This window comes from Muntiacus reevesi, chromosome 13 (genome assembly GCF_963930625.1).
Source record: "Muntiacus reevesi chromosome 13, mMunRee1.1, whole genome shotgun sequence".
In the NCBI taxonomy this organism is placed as follows: domain Eukaryota; kingdom Metazoa; phylum Chordata; class Mammalia; order Artiodactyla; family Cervidae; genus Muntiacus; species Muntiacus reevesi.
The window spans coordinates 28,576,747-28,599,366 of NC_089261.1; the positions used below are offsets into that span (position 1 = coordinate 28,576,747).

At 45.2% G+C, this 22,620-nt stretch overlaps 3 protein-coding genes across 5 annotated transcripts in view; 2 read left to right on the forward strand and 1 right to left on the reverse strand.

Moving 5' to 3' along the window:
- The window catches only part of POLE (DNA polymerase epsilon, catalytic subunit), a 57,205-nt gene extending 47,493 nt beyond the window's left edge, over positions 1-9,712 (reverse strand). For all 3 annotated transcript variants that reach the window (XM_065904780.1, XM_065904779.1, XM_065904778.1), the window contains exons 1-9: positions 9,615-9,712; positions 5,275-5,416; positions 4,768-4,848; positions 4,297-4,341; positions 4,052-4,144; positions 3,590-3,744; positions 1,315-1,456; positions 1,108-1,188; positions 293-400 (exon numbers count right to left, since the gene is read on the reverse strand). In XM_065904780.1, coding sequence (XP_065760852.1) covers positions 293-400; positions 1,108-1,188; positions 1,315-1,456; positions 3,590-3,744; positions 4,052-4,144; positions 4,297-4,341; positions 4,768-4,848; positions 5,275-5,416; positions 9,615-9,676 — 909 coding nt within the window. In that variant the 5' untranslated portion in view covers positions 9,677-9,712. The remainder of the gene's footprint in view (positions 1-292; positions 401-1,107; positions 1,189-1,314; positions 1,457-3,589; positions 3,745-4,051; positions 4,145-4,296; positions 4,342-4,767; positions 4,849-5,274; positions 5,417-9,614) is intronic.
- FBRSL1 (fibrosin like 1) overlaps positions 1-22,620 on the forward strand; it is a 412,476-nt gene that overhangs the window by 171,124 nt on the left and 218,732 nt on the right. The gene's annotated exons all lie outside the window — the stretch shown is intronic.
- On the forward strand, positions 9,849-21,392 carry PXMP2 (peroxisomal membrane protein 2). The gene is made up of 5 exons (XM_065904854.1): positions 9,849-10,142; positions 12,422-12,538; positions 14,052-14,214; positions 18,437-18,556; positions 21,058-21,392. The coding sequence occupies exons 1-5, from the start codon at positions 10,021-10,023 to the stop codon at positions 21,124-21,126; spliced, it is 591 nt and encodes a 196-aa protein (XP_065760926.1). The 5' UTR covers positions 9,849-10,020; the 3' UTR covers positions 21,127-21,392.

The window sequence follows — 22,620 nt, forward strand, 5'->3', positions numbered from 1 at the left end:
AACAAAGACTAAGACACACCTCCCACATGCAGCCTGGAGACTCTTGCTACAAAACCTTTGCAGCAACTTGAAACACCATGGCTTTCCCCAAAAAGACAGGCTACTTAATCCTAAGATTTGCCTGGAAGACAGAGAGTGGCTAGATGCCAGAATAGCTTGCTTGTTCACTTGTGTGGGCTCCATTCACTCATTAGTCACCAAACAAATACGAACCACGGGTGTACACCAGGTTTGGAGATAAGACTTGGTCCCGGTTCACAGAGAGCTCACATTCCAGAAGGCACCCACTCACCTGACCATCAATCATATAGGAAATCATCATAATCTGGTCGATCTCAGCATCTGGAAACTTGAGGGGCAGTTTGGTTGTCTCAATGTCAAATGCTAAAACCACAGGGTCCTGAAGGGACAAAATGTAGCATTAAGTTGACCAAGAACCAAGCTGAGCTCTGGAGACCCTGGTGGTTCTCTTGACACCCATGACACCTCCACCCCTACTGCCAGTTACTGAAAGCAAGAGTTGAGCTGCTGTGGGGAAAGGTCCAGGAAAAAACGGGACAGGCATCTTGGGGTGGACTGATCTACCATGATGATATGAAAACTAGAACATACAAGATAAGGCTGGAGCCACTGTTCACAGGAAAAGTCTAGAATTACAGAACATTTGAGTCTCAAGACACTTTAAAATGAATCACCTCATTTTGACCTTTATGACAATTTTGACAGGAGACTGTGATACAGAACTGACAATCTCATCTTAGATGTGAGAAAACAGAGTATAAACTATCCCAAGATCACAAAGTTGTTCCTGAACCAGTTTTGAATCCAATTTTCAACATAACACTTTGCTCTTAACCATCAAAAATGGAAGTCAGAGCTTTCCCTCAAATGTTCAAATCCAGCCTAGCTCGAATACTGACAGCACACGATGATATATATATGTGCAAGGTCAGAAACTGATAAAAAATACCAATTATTTCAAAATTCTTTTAAGAAAGTATTTGAGGAAAAAGAAGCAAACCAATCTCGAAATCAAATTCACCTTTCACCTTTCTCACCAGAAACAATTGAAAAGTTTAGGATGGAGGAAATGCAAGCAGTACTTACTGGTCGTTCAACGAGGTCATCGCGGCGGGCAATTTCCACTGGAAACGCACTTCCTCGGTACCGGACATTGTACCAGTGAGCCTGAAGGACATGTGGTGCATTAACCAAAGATTTCTACACCTGTCCAGGGAAGTCTACTCTATGGATCTATCCTTCAATATCACCTCCTGGCTGTCAGTAACTACCCCCATGCAACAGACCACTTACCACGTGGATCTTCAGGTCGATGGAGAGACGGATGTGGTAAGGTACATCGTACTCTCGCATGTCCACAATGTTGTCCATCTGGTCGGCAATCTTCTTAGAGGTTTCCTCTTCATCAATAATTACACTGCTTCCTTGCAGAACACTGCAAAATAAAGAGACCAACTTTTTCAACTATATTCTGCTAGGGATTGAAGCGGGGAAAGGCCAGAGTCCACACAATGTAAACACAAAGGTTTATAAGGTGGCTGAGATGATCAGGACAGGGCCTTCTTAAGGAATGACCTTGGATGACCCCCATCTGACCAAGCTGCACGCCACAGACACACGGAAGTTCAGTACACTTAGGACATGCATTTTATTGGATGTAAATTCCACCCCAATTAAAACAGCAAAGAATAAAGGAGACTATTACTCGTAAGGCATGTCTACAGATGTGACCCACCTTCACTGAGGTTATTTCTTCATCAAGAAAACAAAGACGACAGGAACAGGCCCATCCACCATGAGCGTCGTAAGGTAACATGCTCACAAGCTCTTAGCATGGTGAAGTGACTGGTAAACAGTATCTATTTCTGTGTCATAATTATTCTTATCATATCTAAGTGGGAATCACTGTCACTAGAATATTCACTCCAATATTAGTCCACTAGCTTCCAAATACTGAATGGACTATTAAGGGGAAGAAAAAGGCACTGAGTTTTAGAGAAGGCTCAGGCCTCTGGGGACTCAGTCTCTAGATACAACTTGCAGTATTCTGAAAAGTCATTAATGAGCCACTGGGCAGGCGGTGCTGGTGCAGAAACATCCAGGGTCCCAAACTGATCTACTTTTGCCAGAGGATACAATTAGCTCTTTTCCGAAATCATCATAAATTTCTGCATGTCTTTTTTTAGTTGATTTACAACGTTGTATTAATTACTGCTACACAGCAAAATGATTCAGTTATATACATAAACAGATTATTTTAAAAATTGTTTTCCATATTATCATTTATCACAGGATGTTGAATACAGTTTCCTGTGTTACAGTAGGACCTTGTTGTTTATGCATCCTATATATAATAGCTAGCATCTGCTACCCCAAACTCCCAATCCACTCCTACCCTGTGGAACCACAAGTCTGTTTTCTATGTCTGTGAGGTTATTTTTGTTTCATAGATAAGTTCATTTGTCAAATTTTAGATTCCACATATTAAGTGTTATCACATGATATTTGTCTTTCTCTTTCTGATTTACTTCACTTAGTATGATAATCTCCAAGTCTAACCATGTTGCTGCAAATGGCATTATTCCATTCTTTTTTATGGCTGAGTAGTATTCCACTGTATATATGAACCACAGCTTTATCCACTCATCCATTCATGGACATTTAGATTGCTTCCATGTCTCAGTTACTGTGAGCAGTGCTGCTATGAACACAGGGGTGAATGTGTCTTTTTGAATTATAGTTTTACCTGGATATATGCCCAGGTGTAGGACTGCTGGGTCATATGGCAACTCTATTGTTAGTTTTTGGAGGAACCTCTGTGCTGTTCTCCAAAGTGGCTGGATCAATTTACACTCCTGCCAGTAACTTAAGAGCGTGGCCTTTTCTCGCACCTTCTCTAGTGTTTGTCATTTGCAGACTTTTTAACGACGACCAGCATGAGGTGGTACCGCATTATAGTTCCAATTTGCATTTCTCTAACATTTAGAGATGTTATGCATCTCTTCACGTGCCTGTTGGCCACCTGGTATGTTGAAGTCATCATAACTTTTAATTAGCCAAGATTTCTTCTTAATTACTTACCCTGTTTCTTATTGCTGTTGATGTGTAAATGTTTAATGAACTGTGTTTGTTGTCCTTTAAGTTTCTCTGTATAATAACCAGGGTTCTCTGGAGAGGATGTGCTACATAAATCTAGATATTTAATAAAATTTGCAGACATCTTAATGCTTTCTAAAAACCATGAAAACAGACTCTGTTGTGGTGGGATTACAAATCTAAAAATGTCTTTATTGTTACAGAAACTCAGTTTGAAGCCAAATCTATCCCCATGTAAGAAAGGAGGGACAGCTGAACTACAACCTGGGAGTCCACCATTAATTTAACACAAAGGGAACATATAAGAAAGTCTAACTAATTGCTCATAAGTGTTTCGCATTGAACAAAGCCAATCATTAAGGTAACTTTATTGCTGAGTTTTCCCATGTCCTGTTCATCTTGTAAACTTAGGATAAATGGGAAACAGTCCTATGAACCAACTGGATGCTTTGCTTATGTGAACGAAGCTTACCTGGAGAGCATAGTTGTGTAGGCATCACTGGCATGACCCTGATCCCGGTTTTTCTTCACAGCTGGGGAGATCTCCTTCCTCACTTTGACGAGGTCCTCCACGGTGTTGAAGGACAGCTTAACATAATTTCGTTTCAAACCAACCAAGTGATTTGGCTACAGAGTGAAGAGATGGTGTTCATGAGTTCAAGAGAAAAAAATACTACGTTGGAGAGAGAAAATAAGGGGAGAATGAGTCAAAGGTACATAAATGAGGTGAAGAGTTGCAACTCCAAAGCAACTTGTTCAACTCTGCACGTGGCACCAACAAAGCCACTAGAGTTTTTGAGGAGGAGGTAGGGACAGTCATGAAGGTCCATCATCTATACTGCCCCAGAGGTAACAAACATGTCCTCCCCCATCTCACCCCATGGGCAGAGCAGATCCAGCCTAATTTATCCAGGAAGGGCTGGGTGATACTCACCAAGTCCAGATCCTCCTTAGGGACAGTCTCTACTTTGGCAATTTTACCCTGAAACTTCTTAGAAAGAAAAGACGAAACTTCTCGCTCACAACCCTAAATCAGGAGCAGAATGAAAAGACGTCCCATTAGTAAAATCTATTTCCTTTCTTGCCTGTTTCTCTAGAAGCCTCTTTATTTCCAGTTTTGACTCTCCCACAAGATGAGGCTCAGGTCATTTGACCTAATGCCATAAACTACAGACCTACCTTTTTGGTTGCAATGTAGAAATATGGCTTGTAGGGCAAGGCCACCTGCAAGAATCACAGCCCATTTGGGGTGATGACAAAGAAAAAAAGGAGAAAAATGAAGATAGGCTGTTTTTATTATACCTGTGAGCAGCCTAGATTCAATGCATCATTGACCTGGACATATCTTAAGAGAGATGATACAATAGAAAATTAGACGTGCACATATCACAAGGGCAAGAGTCTAAGAGACACAATACTGCTCATCTTTCAGTCTTCCTGAGCTAGCTTCTCTTGGGACATCTTAAGTGGAGACTAGTGTGGCTCCATGGGGCCCATGTTCCTGAAGAGCTTCAGGCAGCTGCCTGCTACAAGTCTCCCATAATCCCTCTCTCCTCACAGCTGCAGAGCTAAAAGGACACATATCATTTTGGGCCCAGTTATGCCTTATCACTGAGTGGTTTTTAGCTTCTTGGGGTTCAAGGGCCTTACCTTAAATCTGCTCCCATCGTCTTGAATAAAGTAGTAATCCACAGCACTAACTAAGCGTTTATCTTCATCTAAAATCTCAGTCTGCAAGAGAGTCAGTCAACAAGAGCACAAAGTTTTCCTTTACAAAGTAAAACAGCCTTTTCTTCCTTCTCTGGGAAATTGAGTACTTTAAAAAACAAAATCTTTCTCCACCTTTGCATAACTCTACCAGACCCATTCATGAGAATCATGTCATAACAGCATCCAGATGGGAATAGGTCTCATCTTTGAAAGCTTTATTCTTATGGGTAACAGGGATGCCCCTCCTTTGTTATTCCAGTGACCTCTTAATGACCCGGAGAAGACCCAGACAAGTTAAAGAGGAAAGCAGGAGAGCTGCAAACAATCCCATCTCTACCTGGATGGTCCACAACATTTTCCCGTCAGGTGTCACCTACTCTTCAGATAAGGACTGTGCTGCCCTCCTGAATGGGAGGAGGAAGATGGAGGAAAAGCACAGGAGCTTACAGGGTGCATGTTGATGAGCCAGCCTGTCTTCTCACCCGGCTCCTTGAGTCTCTCAAAACCAAACCGCAGATCCATCTTATCTGTCCACTGACTGCGCTCCAGGCGCTTGAGTGCGGAGACAGAGGAAGAGGGGCCATCATCCCTGAGTGAAAGGAGGGAAATCCAGTCTCCATTGATCATGACACTCTACACCCACAACCCTCAGCCCACCCAGTGTAAGCATTTCAGATATGACATGTTAGGAGCATCCCTAAAAAATGCTCATTAAGAAAACAGGACTCATAGGAAAAATATGACTGGGACGTCATATTGTTTGACATCATACTGATGTCAAAACTTGTTTAACTATGTAACTAGAACACTAATAAAAACAATCTTGGCTGGACATGCTGCCTCATGGGGTAGTTAAAAAAAATGCATAAAGTCCAGTATTGCAATCCTGAGCAGTTATCCCAGACAAAAGAAAACTCATGTTCACACAAAAAACTTGCATGTGCACATTCACTGCAATTTTTTCATTATAGACAAGAAGTGGAAACAACCCAGATACTCTTCAACAGGTGAATAGTTAACCTGTGTTATATTCTTCCCATGGAATACAATTCATCAGTAACAAACTTATTGATACATTCAATAACCTAGAATGGTTTCAAAGGAATTAGACTGAGTGAAAAAACCAACTCCCCCAAATTACATACTTTATTCCACTTATACAGCATTCTTTAGAGATGGAGAACAGATTAGCCATTAATGGAGGAAGGGAGATGGCTGTGGCTATAAAAAGGTAGCATAAGGGACCCTTGGGTCAGAACTGTTCTGTGACTTAACTGTGGTGGTGGTCATGAACACAGAAAGTGCACAGAACTAAATCTACACACATGTAAATGAGTGTTCATGCATTGTTGTATCATGTCAATTTCCTGGTTGTGACACTGCACTCTAGTTATGTCAGCTGTTACCACTGGGGGAAACTAGGTTAAGGGATCTCTGTGTAATTTCTTTTTTTTTCTTTAATTTTTTTTTCCATTTATTTTTATTAGTTGGAGGCTAATTACTTTACATTATTGTAGTGGTTTTTGCCATACTTTGACATGAGTCAGCCATGGATTTACATGTGTTCCCCTCCCGCTTCCCTCTCCATCCCATCCCTCTGGGTCTTCCCTCTGTGTAATTTCTTACAACTGCTAAGAACCTACAATCATCTCAAAAAGTTTTCTCTATTTTTAAAATGATGGTACCCAAATTTATTATTAGTTTGTTTCTTGCAAAAAATGCAATTAACCATATTCGACCACACAGGATTTTCAGAACTTGGGTTTGATCCATGGTCCGGGAAGACCCCACATGCCGTGGCGCACCACAACCACCCAGCCTGTGCTTCAGAGCCCGGGAGCCCATGTGCTGCAACTACTAAAGCCGGGGCACCTAGAGCCCATGTTCTGCAGCGAGAGAAGCCACGGCAACGAGAAAGCCTGCTCACTGTAACTAGACAGTAGCCATGGCTCGCTGATTCTCTGCAAGTAGAGGGAAGCTCCTGCAGCAATGAAGACCCAGCACAGCCAATAAATAAATAAATAATTTTTAAAAAAATAAAGAATGACCAAGTTGGAGACTACTTCTACCAAAAAGCAACAGTAATGATTAAATCACATGATACATATGATGTGCAGACAGAATTTTTTGTAGAGTGCATGCTTGATAAATAGCATTTGTGATATTTATTGAAGACCAACAGAAACAGAGAGAAATACTCACTTTTTGTTGTCTTCAACATAAAAATTCTGTAACGTCAGAGTTATTTGAGATAACTTGAATGAATTAATTCATTTGTGTTTTCAAGTCATGTAATTTCAGTTGGAAAAATACTTACTGAACACTTTTCAAGGCACATGTAAATGAACACAGCACTCATACAACCACCAGGCGGCTGAAGCACATCTGGGGAAGTGTATCTCGTGCTAGGAAAGTGAAACAAGGATGGCTGCAGTGTGCTGGGCTGCGCAGTTCAGTGTCTGAGTGCACAGGAGACAGCAGTGTTCCATGCTAAGCCATTTTCTCTTTTAGCTGGCTTATAACACTGAAAGATGGCTTTAATTTCTATACAACAAAGTCAATAACCATGTTTCTACAGAGTTGTTTCTTTAAATCCATAACAAGAGAGGCAAGGTCGTGGTTTATGACTATTGAGTACAGGAGAAAAGTGTAGCCTGCCACCTGAGATTGGAGGGAGGCACTGGTACAGGCACTCAGATAAAATTTTTTTCAAACAGAGCCAACAGGGCACACATCTGTGCCACACTCCAGCCAAGGGCTCTTTCCTTCTCTACTGAAGATTAATTCTACTCGATTCTGACCCCCTTGCCTAGGGAAAACTGCAAATGAACCAATACAATCTCCACATTTTACTGATATTCTCCTGTTTACCAAACTACATGTGAGCAAACTAGGGTTACAGAAATACCTGTTGTGGTAGAATAAACTGTACCTTAAAAGTATGATATACCTTCTGGGATACCTGAGTCTAGATGTTGGAAGAACCATATGTGGATAAAAATGGGGATATAACATTGTTCAGTGTGAGAGGAACTATCTCAACTGACAAGGGAAATCACTTCCCAGCTCAGTTACATCTGCCTCAACCCTCCCAAGCCTTTCTCAGCTTAGGGTTAAATAACTGTTCATATAGATTTTTATCATAAACCTTAAATTAAGTACTTGACAAAGACTTTCCATCAACAGAACTATCCAAACCTATTTTGATTCCAGAGATTAAAACAATTCCCCCAAAATAAAATAAAATAAAATAATCCCAAATTGTTCACAATCTTTTAATTTCACAGGTGTGATCCCATCTAGATAGAATACGATAATTATGGCTTATTCATCTTCAAAACAGAATAATTACCATATTAGCATTCCAACTTAAAAAGCAAATGCTATTAATAGTTTCTTCTTTAAACTGCAGTTCTGAGATTCTGGCCCCTGTATATTTTGGGCTGAAGGCCTCTTTATTAGTTAAGCCAACTATATTCCCCACTCCTCAAAAATGTACAGCTAAGAATCCATATTCCATGACTTTTTGTCTTAATGTAAATAAATGAGCTACTTTATTATAAATAAATAAGCAGAGAAAAAAATATGTATGTGTCTAGAACGGTGCAGTCTAAGAAAGGAAACAGTCTAAGAAAGCTAAATATACAAAACAGAGACTAGTTAGAGAAAAAAAAAATCTGAACCAAGCCTGTGTAGAACTCATGTCTTTAATTACTGTAACATGATTCATTAGTTATTAATTTATAAACATAAGTGGTCAGAGAATTTTGCTTAAGAAAAACTCTTTTGCCTGAAGATATTCTTTGGGTCACCTACACGTGAAGAACAGAATGACCTATTTCAAGATGAGGACCCTTATTTTTCACAAAAAATTATAGCCACCTGCTGTAGAGAGAATAATTGACAGCCCCCACACCAAAGATGTCTGTGTCCTAATCCAAGGAACCTGTTATCTTACACGACCAAAGGGAGTTTGCAGGTGTCATGACTTTAAGTATTTTGAAATGGGGATTATCTGGGTGGACCCACTGTAATCATAAGGTTCTTTATAAAAGCCAGAAATTAGAGACAGAGAGGAGAGTGAGGCTGGAAATGTGACAGTGTTGTTTTTGAAAAGAGGAAGACGCCTCTACAAGCTACAAAGGCCAAGAAAAGAGATTCTCCCCTAAAGCTTTCAGAACGAACAAACCCCTGTCACATCTTAATTTTTAGGACTTCTGACCTTAGAACTAAGTCAGAAGCTGCTCTTCTTACTCCGCAGCCTTGCCGGCACCGCGGTCAGGGACGCCCCGACCGCGGGAGGCAGTGGGGCTGGACCCGAGAGGCCGGGAGCCTTGCGGCCCCCCCGCCCTCACTCCAGTACAAGACGCGCCGACCGCGGGCCTGCGGCGCCGACCGAAGGTTAGGCTGCAAGGCCTCCGCGCGCTCCTAGCATAACCGGACACCCTCAGCTACTTACTACCCTGAGAACTCGTGGGCAGCGCAGCAGCAGCAGGAGTCAGGCTGCGGCGCGTTCTCCCTCCCCACCCCCGTCCTAGAGCCGCCCCTTTTCCGTGGCGCTGCCGCCAGGCCGAAGGCGGAGGACCTCGGACACCGCGCCAACAAGGGAGCAGCTTCGGAGAGCTGCCGGACTCTCAACCGCGAGCCCACGTCGGGCGGCCGAGTGGAGCGCCCCAGGCGCTCTCGCCGCTGCTCACGGATGACGCGCGCGCGCGCTAAGGAGGGGGCGCTCCTGCGCCGCCAGGCCGAAAGGAATGTCCTCGGCGCCCGCCTGCCACCTGTCTCACCGGCTGGGCTCCCCGTCCGCGCCCGGCTCCGCGCGCAGTCGCCCGGTATTCCTCAGAACCATAGCGCTGCAGTCACCGCCGCGGCTTCCCTGTAGAAATTTGGCGCGCTTATAATAACTCTCGCGAGAGGCCGGAAGCGCCCCACCGCCCAATCAGGAGGCTCGTCGCACCCCGCCCCGCAAAGCTCCAATCGCCGCCGGCGCCCGAGGGGGAGGTGGCCCGTTAGGGAGTCCGGGAAAAGTGCGCGGAGGTGCGCGTCGCGTATCCAGGGGTCTGTACCAGGCGGCACTGCGGGACGCGGCGGGGCGGGAAATGTCCGGCCGTCCCCGCCCCGCGCCCTGGGCCCAGCGCCCGGCAGGCCCGGAGTGGGGTCGGTATCCCCGGTGGGCGTGGCCCGGGGAAGGCTATGGCGCCGGCGGCGTCGAAGCTGCGGACGGAGGCTGGACTAGGGCCGCTACCGCGGCGGGCACTCTCCCAGTACCTGCGCCTCTTGCGGCTCTACCCAGTACTCACCAAAGCGGCCACCAGGTCTGCGCGGAGCGGCGGAGGGGACGGGACGGGACGGGACGGGACGGGACGGGACGGGACGGGGTGGGGGCGCTGGCCAGAGCTCGGTCGGCCGGTGACCCAGCCCCATAAGTGCATCCAACGTGGGGGTTTGAATGTGGAAGACAAAATCCCGGTGTGTCAAAATGGCCCTCCAGATGCCTTAAATTAACTAGAACTCTTAGCACGTGCGGTTCTGTCTATTCGGTTCCGAGCTGTAACTCGTAAACACCCTAAAATGTGGACCCAGGGACCAGACTAAAGGAGTGCACGAGCTGAAGGACTTGCTGCAGACCTTGGGGCTTCTGGCCCCTCTACCCCGGAGGTAGTGGTCGTCCGGGGTAAATGGGGACGGGGGAAACATCTGTCACCCGCTTGGCTCTGCGCGGGTTCTGCTGCTACCTTCCGGCTCGTTAGTACCAGCTCTTGTTTTGAGGCTAGGTTAGACTGGAGCTTCCCTAGTACCTGCTCTTGTTTTGAGTCCAGGATAGGCTAGGAATTCTCTGGTGGCTCAGTCTTAAAGAATCTGCCTGCAATGCGAAAGACCTGGGTTCCATTCCTTTGTCAGGAAGAGCCCCCGAAGAAGGAAATGGCAGCCTGTTCCAGTGTTCTTGCCTGGGAAATCCCATGGACAGAGGAGCCTGGCGGGCTAGGGCTACAGGCCCTGGGGTCGCAAGAGTCGCACAGGACTTCCCAACTAAACCACAACCACCACAGGATGCACTAAATGGGTTGAGGTGAACGCCTTTAGGAAGAGGAAGGCTAGACCTGGTGGGAGGTGTTAAGACATGCTTCAGCAGCTTTGCATTTGGGAGAAAGCTGACATGGTGCCCTTCATGCTGCAGTTAGGTGGGCCCTTTGATTTGGAGTACTAAACATTTTATGAGACATCCCCCCTTCCTTTTAATTAATCCGTTTTACACGTTTGTCCCCTTTTATTAACACAACCTTTCATACATGTGTACAGCTGCTTCCTGTCTGGGGAGCATTAGCAATGATTAAGATAAGTAGGTCCTGTCCCTACCCTCACGGATCTTCCATTCTAGTAAAGAACTAGTCAAAAAGTAGATAAGTGTATAACACAGATAAAGTGGTCAGGGAAATTTTATTTGAGGAGGTGACACTTAAATAGAAGCCTGAAGAAGGAACAGACCGTGCAACAGAGGGAATCAGAGGGCAGAGGGCACAGCCGGAGCAAAGGTCCTGAGGGAGGAGCAATCTAATCGTGGTGGAGTGGAAGTTGGGCCTGTGTTCCTGGAGAAAATGAATAACAACCAAGGAAGAGGATGAGGAAGAAGTAGTGAAAGATCAGATCAAGAGGCTCCTTGTCTTGTCCAGGAATTTTGGACTTTATAGCTTAGAAAGCTTCTTAGAGTGCAGTTGTAGACCAATTATTTAGTAGCTGGGCCTGTCTCCACCTTTCTATTTGAAAGTTTTATTGTGATGATGGTAGATTTACATGTGCATGTGTGCCAGGTTGTTTCAGTCATGTTTGACTCTTTGCGACCCTGTGGACTGTAGCCCACCCGGCTCCTCTGTCCATGGTATTCTCCAGGCAAGAATAACTGGAGTAGGTTGCCAGTCCCTCCTCCAGGAGATCTTCCCGATCCAGGGATCGAACCCATGTCTCTTGCGTCTCCTGCATGGTGGGTTCCTTACCACTAGCGCCACTTGGGAAGCTCAGATTCACATGTAGTTGTAAGAAACAATACAGGGAGATCCCTTGTATACTTCCCCCAATTTCCCCCATTGGCAACATTCTGTAAACCTGTAGTATCACAACCAGGACACTGCATAGATAATAGACCATAGAACATATTCAGATTTCCCCAGCTTTTCTTGTACTCCTCCGTGACTGTAGGTGTTAAGTTCTATGTAGTTTTGTCACATGTATAGGTTTGTGTGTCTACCACCGGAGTCAAAATACAGAAAGCTTTTGTCATAAGGATCCCTTGCATTGCCCTTTTATAACTACACAGGGTAACTTTTTCCAAAGTTATAGGATAGCATCACAATCCAGATATGACACTTATGCAACCCACCGATTGGAAATCTTAACATGCTTCTGTGTGTGTATTAAGTTCTGCCGTCTCCACCTTTTCATGCAGGGAACTTACATTTCGCTGCTTTGGTAAGGGTTCATCTCCACCCATCCCCAGCATGTTCTTTGAACCACTGTGCTAATTATGTGCAGGAATAGATGCCCCCCCCCCCAGCCCCGGTAGTTCACTTCTGTTTTCTGAATACCCCTCTCTCCACAGCGGCATTTTGTCAGCACTTGGGAACTTCCTGGCCCAGTTGATTGAGAAGAAGCAGAAAAAAGAAAACTGCTCTCAAAAGCTCGATGTCAGCGGGCCTCTCAGATATGCCATCTATGGGTGAGTTCCATAAAGGGACTGGTTTACTCAGTAGCAGGCTAAGTGCAATAAAGCTAGGATATCAACACCTGGAATTACCCAATTCGGAAAAGTAATTTTTAAAAAAGCATTGAAATCATCATGGGAGAAAAATCAGAATGATGGATAACATTAGCTTCGCTTATTTTGTAGTTTTATTTGGTTTTTATTTTGAATTGCATGGGTGAGGGTGGCCATAGTAATTGAGCTGAGAGACCTGAGGGCGCTTAAACCTGAAATCAGACTTCAAGACCCAAAGACTCTGAAAGAGGAAAACAGACTCAAATATGACCAGTTAGTTTCTGTTGTTAAGTTCAGAGCATAACCATTCAGAAAAGAAATCCTTAGGTATCCTGAAAATTGTCATTTCTGAACTACTTTTTAATCGCAAAAGCACAGAGATTCAGAAGTTTTATCTAGTAAATCCACCCCAAGTTCTCTGGCCAACAACAGTGTTTGTATAGATGGATTATTTAGAAATCTTTTGCAATAGGATTGATTTTTTTCAATTCAAAATTCACAAATAGCATTTTTGTATTGTAAGCATGCTAACTTGAGTCATCACAGCTTTTCCCATAATGTATTTAAAGTCCTAATCCCTCCAAAGAGGGGGTGATAATCCCTCCACCTGGGAGTGATTCAGATGCATTCCCCATATCTAGTCACAGTTTTCCATCCTCAAGTCTTCCTGTTTCTCTTCCTCCTGAGAAGCCCTGCTCTGGGCCAGTTAACATTCTGTGAAAGGGTGGAGAAAGATGAGGGAAAACCACTTGTTTAAAGGCTTGGCACTGTGGAGCTGGAAGGCCCCTGGGCCCCTGCTCATCTTTTGATTCTGGATTTCATGGAGTCTCAGATCTGTTGACCCAGTAGACGTGGTGGCAGGGTTCAGTTTTCTTCCTGAGTACACTGTGCTGTTTGGAATGAAAAATAATACAGACAAGCCAGCGCACAGCACCAGATCTCAGCCCTGATAATGATCAGAGAGAGTTTGATAAAAAGCTCTGACACCCGGGATGCCTCTGTTTATTTAACGAGCACCTTCTCTGAGCCAGGCCCTGTTCCAGACAGAGCAGTGAACAGATAGACACGATCCTGTCTTGTGGCATTTACCTTCTAAGGGTGAAGAGAGGGCACTGTATAAACAAATGAGACCATGACATCCAGTGATAAAGGCTTTGAAGAAAACAGACAGGACCTGGAATAGAGAGTGGGACAGTGGTAAGTTCGTTATTTAGGACAATTGGAAGGAGCTCTCCAAGCCAGCAGTGTTGAGAAGGAGCCAGCCATGTGATGACAAGGGGCTGCAAAGCAGGAACAAGCCTGGTCTGTCAGAGGCAAAAATGAATGCCTGGAGCAGATGCATTAAAAGCATGTTTTTTAGAAGGGCCACACAGACCTCTGTGGTCAGTGCTGAGGGACTCCAGCGAGGCAGGTTTTAGGATCTGGGGTTTGAGTGTGAAGGGTGTGTCCAACTCACCCCCACCGCGGGCCTCAGGTTTTTTTTTACAGGGCCGCTGGGTCACTTCTTCTACCTCTTGATGGAGCGCTGGATCCCTTCCGAGGTCCCCTTGGCAGGCATCAAGAGGCTCCTCCTGGACCGCCTTCTCTTCGCACCCGCCTTCCTGTCATTGTTCTTCCTTGTCATGAACTTCCTAGAGGTTGGTCTCTAGCACTTGTGCACGCCAGCTGTTCGTTGGCATAAGGATGCTTTGGTGGAATTCAGAGGGTCTCTGAACTTTTCACTCAAGTTGAAGTTTCACATTGTTTTCTATGAAATATCAGAAGCAAAGCACAGTCATATTAGCAGCACCTGTTGGCCCGATGTAAGCGTCCTAGGTAGTGGGCTGTCCACGTCCATTGTCATAGTTACCCCGGAGTATCGTTTATGCTCATCACTCCTTACACCTTTCGGCAGGTCTTATTACTGAATATGTTAGTGAAGAAGCACATATACTGGTTTATAAGAATGTTTTCTGAATGTTTCAATAGCTGTTCAGTTCAGTTCAGTCGCTCAGTTGTGTCTGACTCCTTGTGATCCCATGGGCTGCAACATGCCAGGCCTCCCTGTCTATCACCAACTCCCATACTTGAGTATAATTGACTTCTTTGTACTCCCACATATTTTATTTTATACATTTCAAAACACGATTCTGGGAAGTGGGTGCATGGGCTTCACCAGACACCAGAGGGGTCCATGGACCTTGCAGAACCCTGTGTTCACTCGGAGTCTGGACATCACAAGTGCTCTGAAGAGGTTAACTTATCAGTATAGACTTAACGTTGCAATGGAAAACTTGAGAGGTGTGTTCACCCAACCTCATTCCCACTACCTACCACCCTCACCATCTCCTTTCCATCCTCTGTGTGCTGAGATGTGTCACGGTCTGCCCTGGAAGTGATTTATTTCAGCCAGTCACAGCAAGTAAACACTTCTCACTTGGGTTTTTTTTTTTTTTTTTTTTTGGGTTTTATTTTGAAACCACATCTCAAGTTCTTGTTAGTAAGGAGAACACCCATTGCTGTCTAAAGTGACCCTGGTGGGAGGTAGGAAAGATGTTTAAACTTCCCTGTGATTCCTAATGAGTCTCTGATAGTAAAAAGAAATATTTGGGAAGTCCTTAGGAAATCAGATGGGAGAAAGTGAAAGGGTGCCTATGTTAGGATTGAGGGTACCACAGCAGTTTCTCCCTATTTTTTCCTTCCAAATCGGAAGTGAGTATATTTTCATTAAAAAACAAATACCCTGCATGGATAAGGCAAATGTTACCAAGGCGCATAAAGTTCCCACCACATAATGACACATGTGGGACCACACTCTCCATACGGCACACACACTACAAGCTGCTTCCACATCCGGCATTCTGTGATCCAGACATCGTGTTACAAACCATATGCCTGTCCCTGTTGTATAGGGATTCCTGCTTGGTCAGTTCCTAGAATTATTATCCAAAAAGGCTGTCCTTGTCTGTCCTCCCTACAGTGGTGCAGAATGATAGCATCAGTTCAGTTCAGTCACTCAGTCATGTCTGACTCTTTGTGACCCCATGAACTGCAGCACGCCAGGCCCCTGTGTCCATCACCAACTCCTGGAGTCCACCCAAACCCATGTCCATTGAGTCAGTGATGCCATCCAACCATCTAATCCTCTATCGTCCCCTTCTCCTTCTGCCCTCAATTTTTCCCAGCATCAGGGTCTTTTCAAGTGAGTCGGCACTTTGCATCAGGTGGCCAAAGGATTGGAGTTTCAGCTTCAGCATCAGTCCTTCCAGTGAACACCCAGGACTGATCTCCTTTAGGATGGACTGGTTGGATCTCTTTGCAGTCCAAGAGACTCTCAAGAATCTTCTCCAACACCACAGTTCAAAAGCATCAATTCTTCGGCGCTCAGCTTTCTTTATAGTCCAACTCTCACATCCATACATGACCACTGGAAAAACCAAAACCTTGACTAGACAGACGGACCTTTGTTGACAAAGTAATGTCTCTGCTTTTTAATATGCTGTCTAGGTTGGTTATAACTTTCCTTCCAAGGTGTAAGTGTCTTTTAATTTCATGTCTGCAATCACCATCTACAGTGATTGTGGAGCCCAGAAAAATAAAGTCAGCCACTGTTTCCACTGTTTCCCCATCTATTTGCCATGAAGTGATGGGACTGGATGCCATGATCTTAGTTTTCTGAATGTTGAGCTTTAAGCCAACTTTTTCACTCTCCTCTTTCACTTTCATCAAGAGGCTCTTTAGTTCTTCTTCACTTTCTGCCATAAGTGTGGTGTCATCTGCATGTCTGAGGTTATTGATATTTCCCCCCGGCAATCTTGATTCCAGCTTGTGCTTCCTCCAGCCCAGCGTTTCTCATGATGTACTCTGCATATAAGTTAAATAAGCAGGGTGACAATGTACAGCCTTGACGGACTCCTTTTCCTATTTGGAACCAGTCTGTTGTTCCATGTCCAGTTCTAACTGTTGCTTCCTGACCTGCATACAGGTTTCTTAAGAGGCAGGTCAGGTGGTCTGGTATTCCCATCTCTTTCAGAATTTTCCACAGTTTATTGTGATCCACACAGTCAAAGGCTTTGGCATAGTCAATAAAGCAGAAATAGATGTTTTTCTGGAACGCTTTTGCTTTTTCGGTGATCCAGCAGATGTTGGCAATTTGATCTCTTGTTCCTCTGCCTTTCTAAAACCAGCTTGAACATCTGGAAGTTCACAGGTCACGTATTGCTGACGCCTGGCTTGGAGAATTTTAAGCATCAGCTTAAAATTTATCACACTTTACTAGTGTGATAGCATCAGCTCACAACTATTGAGCACTGAGCTCGGCATCCAGTGCTTCAGACCTTTGAGCCTAACATCCGTCCACTTGACAGCTGAGGAAGCTGAGGCCTTCAGTTATTTAGGGGTAAACACTGGCCTAAGGTGCTGTAACTGTGAGTCATTGAGTCAGGATTCAGACACAAGTTTTGTGACCCCAGAGACCTTTCAACTCTTGTTGTGGAGCTCAAGCTCTAGGCACACAGGGTCAGTAGTTGCAGCTCTCCGGCTCTAGAATGTGGGCTCAGTAGTAGTCGTGCCAGACTCAGTTGCTGAGCAGCATGTGGGAGCTTCCCCGACCAGGGACCAAACCCGTTTCCCTTGCACTGGGAGGCAGATTCTTAACCACTGCCCAACCAGGGAAGTCAGGTGAAAAATATTTTCTGTACCTTTATGAGGTTGGGTATCTTTTTATACGCTTATCTGTATTTCTTCCACTAAGTCTGCTCATTTTTTCTTAGAATGTTTGTTTGCATTTTTTCTTTCTTATTTGTATGTTCGTACATGTTAAGGATATCCATCCTTTGCCAAATAAAAGTTATGGATATTTTCCCCATTTTTAGGTGTTTAACTTCATAAAAATGTTTGTGTAAGTTATATAAAATATCTTATAGTGTCGTTCTCCATACAAAAGCTTAAAAAGTCATGTATTCAAATCTTCCAGTCTTTTCCTTCATAGGCTTCTTTAAAGGAAGATACTGGAAATATTTTCCTATATTTTCTTCTTCTACTCTTATGATTTTATTTTGTACATTTTGATAGGCCCAAAGATAATAGAAATATTCTCCTATGCTTTCCTGTAGTATTATGTGTTTGTTTTTAATATAGTGTGAGGTATACTTTGGTCTATGGACTTCCTGGGTGGCTCAGCGGTGAAGAATCCACCTGTCAATGCAGGAGATGTGGATTCAGTCCCTGGGTGGGGAAGATCCTCTGGAGAAGGAAATGGCAACCCTCTCCAGTATTCTTGCCTGGGAAATCCCATGGACAGAGGAGCCTGGTGGGCTACAGTCCATGGAGTCTCAATGCAGCTTAACGACGAAACCACTACTGCCACCACCAGACTTTTTAATTGCCCTAACTGCACAGAATTTTAAAAATCTCTAGTAAAGCAAGCCTTCCTTTCTTACTCTTTTTCAAGATGGGTATCCTTATGCATCTATCCTTCCAGGTGACATTTAGAATCATTTACTATTTTTTAAAAAGAACTCCTGACAAGTTTTGATATGAAATGCATCAGCTTTGGAGGTTATTCTGGAAAGAACTGACAGCTGAGCCATCAGCAGCTGTAATTCTGGTGCCCAGGTTAGCAGTGTGAATCACACTATCATCAACTTAGCTCTCAGGGTTCGCGGGCAAAGGTCACACACAATGAGAGCACTGTTCTGATGATCTTCCTACTGGATTGTTAGTTCATCCGGCTGTATCACTGATCAAGCACACGCATGTGCTATGTCCAAATAAACGGAATAAAACATGCAGTTTCAAAGAAATCATTGAGTTAGGCTTTGAGGTTCTTTGCCTGGAAGACCAGTATTGCTCACGGTCTGCGTTTCCCCGCCCTTGCAGGGGCAGGACACCGCCGCTTTCGCTGCCAAGATGAAGAGTGGGTTCTGGCCGGCACTGTGGATGAACTGGAGAGTCTGGACACCTGTGCAGTTTATTAACATCAACTATATCCCTGTGCAGGTGAGGCCAGCCAGCGTGGAGCCACAGGGGCCTTCAAGCTCCCCTAGAGCCCAGCCTTCCTCCCAAGCCTTGGGATCATCCCAGTTTGCAGATTCCTCCCGAGGCTTTTCTCTCTGCCCCGAGTTGTTACCATTACTGGATTTGAGGAGGCAAAGCGACATGGGGGGCCCAAGCTGGGTCCACACTGTGCCCCTGCATCCCAGGCTGTGCTCAGGTTTCTAGGGTTGGATGCCCACCCCCATCCCCCACCTCCAGGGCTTCACGGATTGCAACCCAAGGCAGCCTCACCCGCAGGGACGTCAGAGCCAAACCTGAGTGAGGCAGGGGCGGGCTCTGAGTGGTAAGGGGCAGAGCATCTGGGCGTGAGCCAGTTCACTGACCTCTGGCCGCTGGCCCTAGGCAGGCAGCTGAGGGGCCACCCTCCGGTTGGTTGAAGGCCCTGCCATTGTCCACTGTCTTCACACCCAGTATAGCTCATCTGTGACTGGGTCCCAAGACCACTGCCAGGTGGACAGGCTCACGGCTTAGATTTATTAGGGCCACGCAGAAGGGATGTACGAGTGGGTCCTCGGAAGCCGTTGCAGGCGCCCCATGCTCCCTGCCCTGAGGGATACTGGGAGCAAGTGATCATTTACCCACAGAGTCAGCCACAGCAATATTTCTGCCCACGGTTTTACTTGGGGCTGGCACATGGACACTGCTCCCTGCACCAGAGTTCCAGACCCCAGGGAGGAGAGCAGGCACTCAGCTTCAGCCACACTGATTTTGTAGGCACTCAAGGCCCAGGGAGCCATTCTCATCAGTTGGAGAAAGGTGGGAACCCACATCTAAGTTCCCAGACACCAACCTCTCAAAGAGGCCTTTCCAGAAATTCCCAGGCCTCAGCCTGCTGTGTTACCGTTTTTCTGCACACTATTTAAGTAATCTACCTGAAATTAGCTCATAAAAGCTGGTTTCCACCCTGCTTTAGATAGAGGAAAGAGACCCAGGGCAAGAGCCCCCTTGGGAAAGAGCTACTTTGAAAGGGTGGGAGGAGGGAGAAGGTGGGCTTAGTAATCACACACTACACACACCAAGGATAGCAGAAAACCAGAGGCAGTGATAGACAGCAGTAGCTAATGTTGTTGGAAGTTAAAGCAAAATAAAAATTGGTAAGTCTCCATTAGCTTTAAAAATGACCTTTCCAAGAGCAATCTCAGTGGCTCCATGGGGCTGAAGCCAGATTGTTGAGGACTGAGTGGGTGGAGAAGTAGAAGATAAACTACAAAGTTTAACTACAAGTTTGTGAAAACTACAAGTTTGTGACGCACAGGGGGAAAACAGTAGTTAGCAGTGGTCCAGGGAAGGAGAAGGTTTGGCAGCTAGAAGAGTGGCCATGTGACATGCATGTGGCACCTCAGGCTGCCCCAGTGAGAGGGGTGGGGGTAGGAATGGCACATAAGCAGAGAGACACTTCTTCCTGTTGAGCAGAGAAGAGAGAGGAGGTCACTTTTACTGGGGACTCCTGGCCACACCTTCTGTTTCCTCTGGGAGGGAGGCGGGTAGGGCAGGGGAAGCTGATGGGTATTTTGAGGGGAATAAAGTTGTGGTCAGCTTGGCATTGTGAAAGATAGGAGAGGAAGCTGATTGGAGATGGGGGAGGCAAGAGAAGCTAATGACCCTTTTGTGCAGGGGCCTGGGGCAGGTGAGAAGCAGGGAGGATTGGGGTTTTTCAAGAGAGTACAACTGAGGAACAGGAAGGGAAGAAAACTGGGCATATGGACCATAGGTTCTAAGGCATATAGAGAATGAAATAAAGACATGAGAAAACAGAACGGCTGAGGACGTGAAGGGGCCTGTGGGTGAGAGTAGAGAGGCTGGAAAATAGAATCCTTCTGAGTAGCTTAGGGGCAGTACTGCAAGCGTGGGGTCAGAGAGCTCCCTAAAAGGTGGTTGCAGGTGAGTGCTTAAGGGGCAGGGATTTTATTCAACACATATATATTGAGCACCTGCTGTATGCCCTGTGGCTGTAGACTCTGGTCTAGAGCGATTAATGAGATAGGTCAGACTGCTACTTTCTTGGAGATTGTGTGCTGCGGAGACTCAGTAATTGACTAAAGGTGATTTTAGGTGGGAGTACGTCTGTCGGATCACTGAAGCAGATAGTGGCAACAGGATGGGTCTGAGTGAACTGGTCATGGAGTTGTCAGGGAAGAGCCAAGTGAAGCTACCCGCATGATGTCTGGTCCTGGGGTGAGAGGCCTACCAGGAGCTGAAGTGACCGGTGAAGGAGTGTTTTCCCTACTGTCTGGTTAACGTCATCAGGCAGGGGGACTGTCCGCCTCACTCCTCTCTGCGGGAGCCCAAGCACAGTGCCTCATGCAAAGTAAAGACTCAGTAAATCCAGCAGTGGGTGGATGGGCTGACCAGTGGGTGAGCGCTGTCCTGGGGGCCTCGCGCTTGATGAGTGTGCCCAGGGCCTTCCTCTTACTTCATACCCTACCATCTGTTCTCTCTGGCAGTTCCGGGTGCTTTTTGCAAACTTGGTGGCCCTGTTCTGGTACGCCTACCTGGCCTCTCTGGGGAAGTGAAGATGACCCGGAGAGGGTGTCAGACACACTGATGGCTGGGGTGGGGTGACAGAACGGAAATAAGCCAGCCTGGCTCTAGATCATGAGATTCAAGATGACTCGAACATGACAGACGGAGAAACAGAAATCTTTTAATGTCAGAATCGTGTTTTAAAAAGGCAATCGCTGTCCTCAGGTGGTGCTGCTCTAGAAACATAAATATAGCAGAGATGATTTTACCTGTCACCTTGGATTGAATTAGGGTCACAATAAACTATAATGTAGCATTTTCAGTGGTGATTTTAATTTCTCAGAATAATTGCTGTTGCTCTGATAGAAATGACTGATCAGAGGACTGCTCTTGGAATTTTTTAAATGTTTAAAAATTTGTGGTAAAATATATCACAATACAACTGTTTAGCTACTTGGCCCCATAGGGCAAGGGCCCCTTAGACCAAGACTTTCCCTCACCTTCTGAAAGGCCCTGTATACCACCCTTTCCACTGGGTCTACTCTCCTGTTGCTCATTTACATTGGCCCTCCTTCCCTGCTTTTTCATTCTTAGAATATTCCTTCCTGATAGTCTCCCATCCTTATTTCATGGACACAATATCCCTTGGGATCTCAATTGTATATATTTTAAAATTTTCTTCTGTCTTGTGTGCTGTTTTCTGTTTTCACAGGGTTTTTTTTTTTTCTTTTTCTATTTGATCTTTGTTGTTGTTGTTCAGTCACTAATTCATGTCCAACTCTGCGACCCCATGAACTGCAACATGCCAGGTTCCCCCGTCCTTAATATCTTCCAGAGTTTGCTCAAATTTATGTCCATCGAGTCAGTGATGCCATCCAACCATCTCATCCTCTGTCCCCCCTTCTCCTTTTGCCTTCAGTCTTTCCCAGCATCAGGGTCTTTTTCAATGAGTCAGCTCTATCCAGTCATTCCAGTGAATATTCAGGGTTGATTTGATCTTTGTTTTACCCTATCAGGATTTCCTGAAATGTCTGTAGATACTTGGATGTGTATCATTGTTAAAAGAGTCAAAGATACTCAGACATTCTTCAGAAGATTTGTGTACACCGGCTGCAGTTGTGACACCATCCTTGGCAGTGGGCTGGCCAAGCAGGAACCCAGTTTTGTTGGGGCTAGTACCTGTAACTCATCTGGCTCTTCCAGACTCACAGGACTGGATGAGCTTGCTTCTTGGCTTCCCTCAGTGAAGGCAATTGATATTCCATCTTCTCAGATCAATAACAACCTGATTTCCAGCTTTCAACATTTTGTCAGCTGATCTCTTTGCTTGGTTTCTTCTGTTTCAAGTACATCTTTTTGAATTTGTCCTTTTTATTTATTATTACTTTTTTAATTTGTCCGTAAAAAAATTTTTTTTTTGGCTATCATTTTTAATAAGTGACCTTCTGGAAGCAGACATAAATATATGGGTTTAAGACACCATGTTTATGCAGAGGTCTGGGTATTTCTTTGGAATACATTCATTCTTCAAAATCCAGGGTGAT

Coding starts and splice junctions, on each gene's coding strand:
- PXMP2 (XM_065904854.1), top strand. CDS start 10,021: ATGGCGCCGGCGGCGTCGAAGCTGCGGACGGAGGCTGGACTAGGGCCG. Junction 10,143..12,421: donor CTCACCAAAGCGGCCACCAG/GTCTGCGCGGAG, acceptor CTCTCTCCACAG/CGGCATTTTGTCAGCACTTG. Junction 18,557..21,057: donor TCAACTATATCCCTGTGCAG/GTGAGGCCAGCC, acceptor TCTCTCTGGCAG/TTCCGGGTGCTTTTTGCAAA.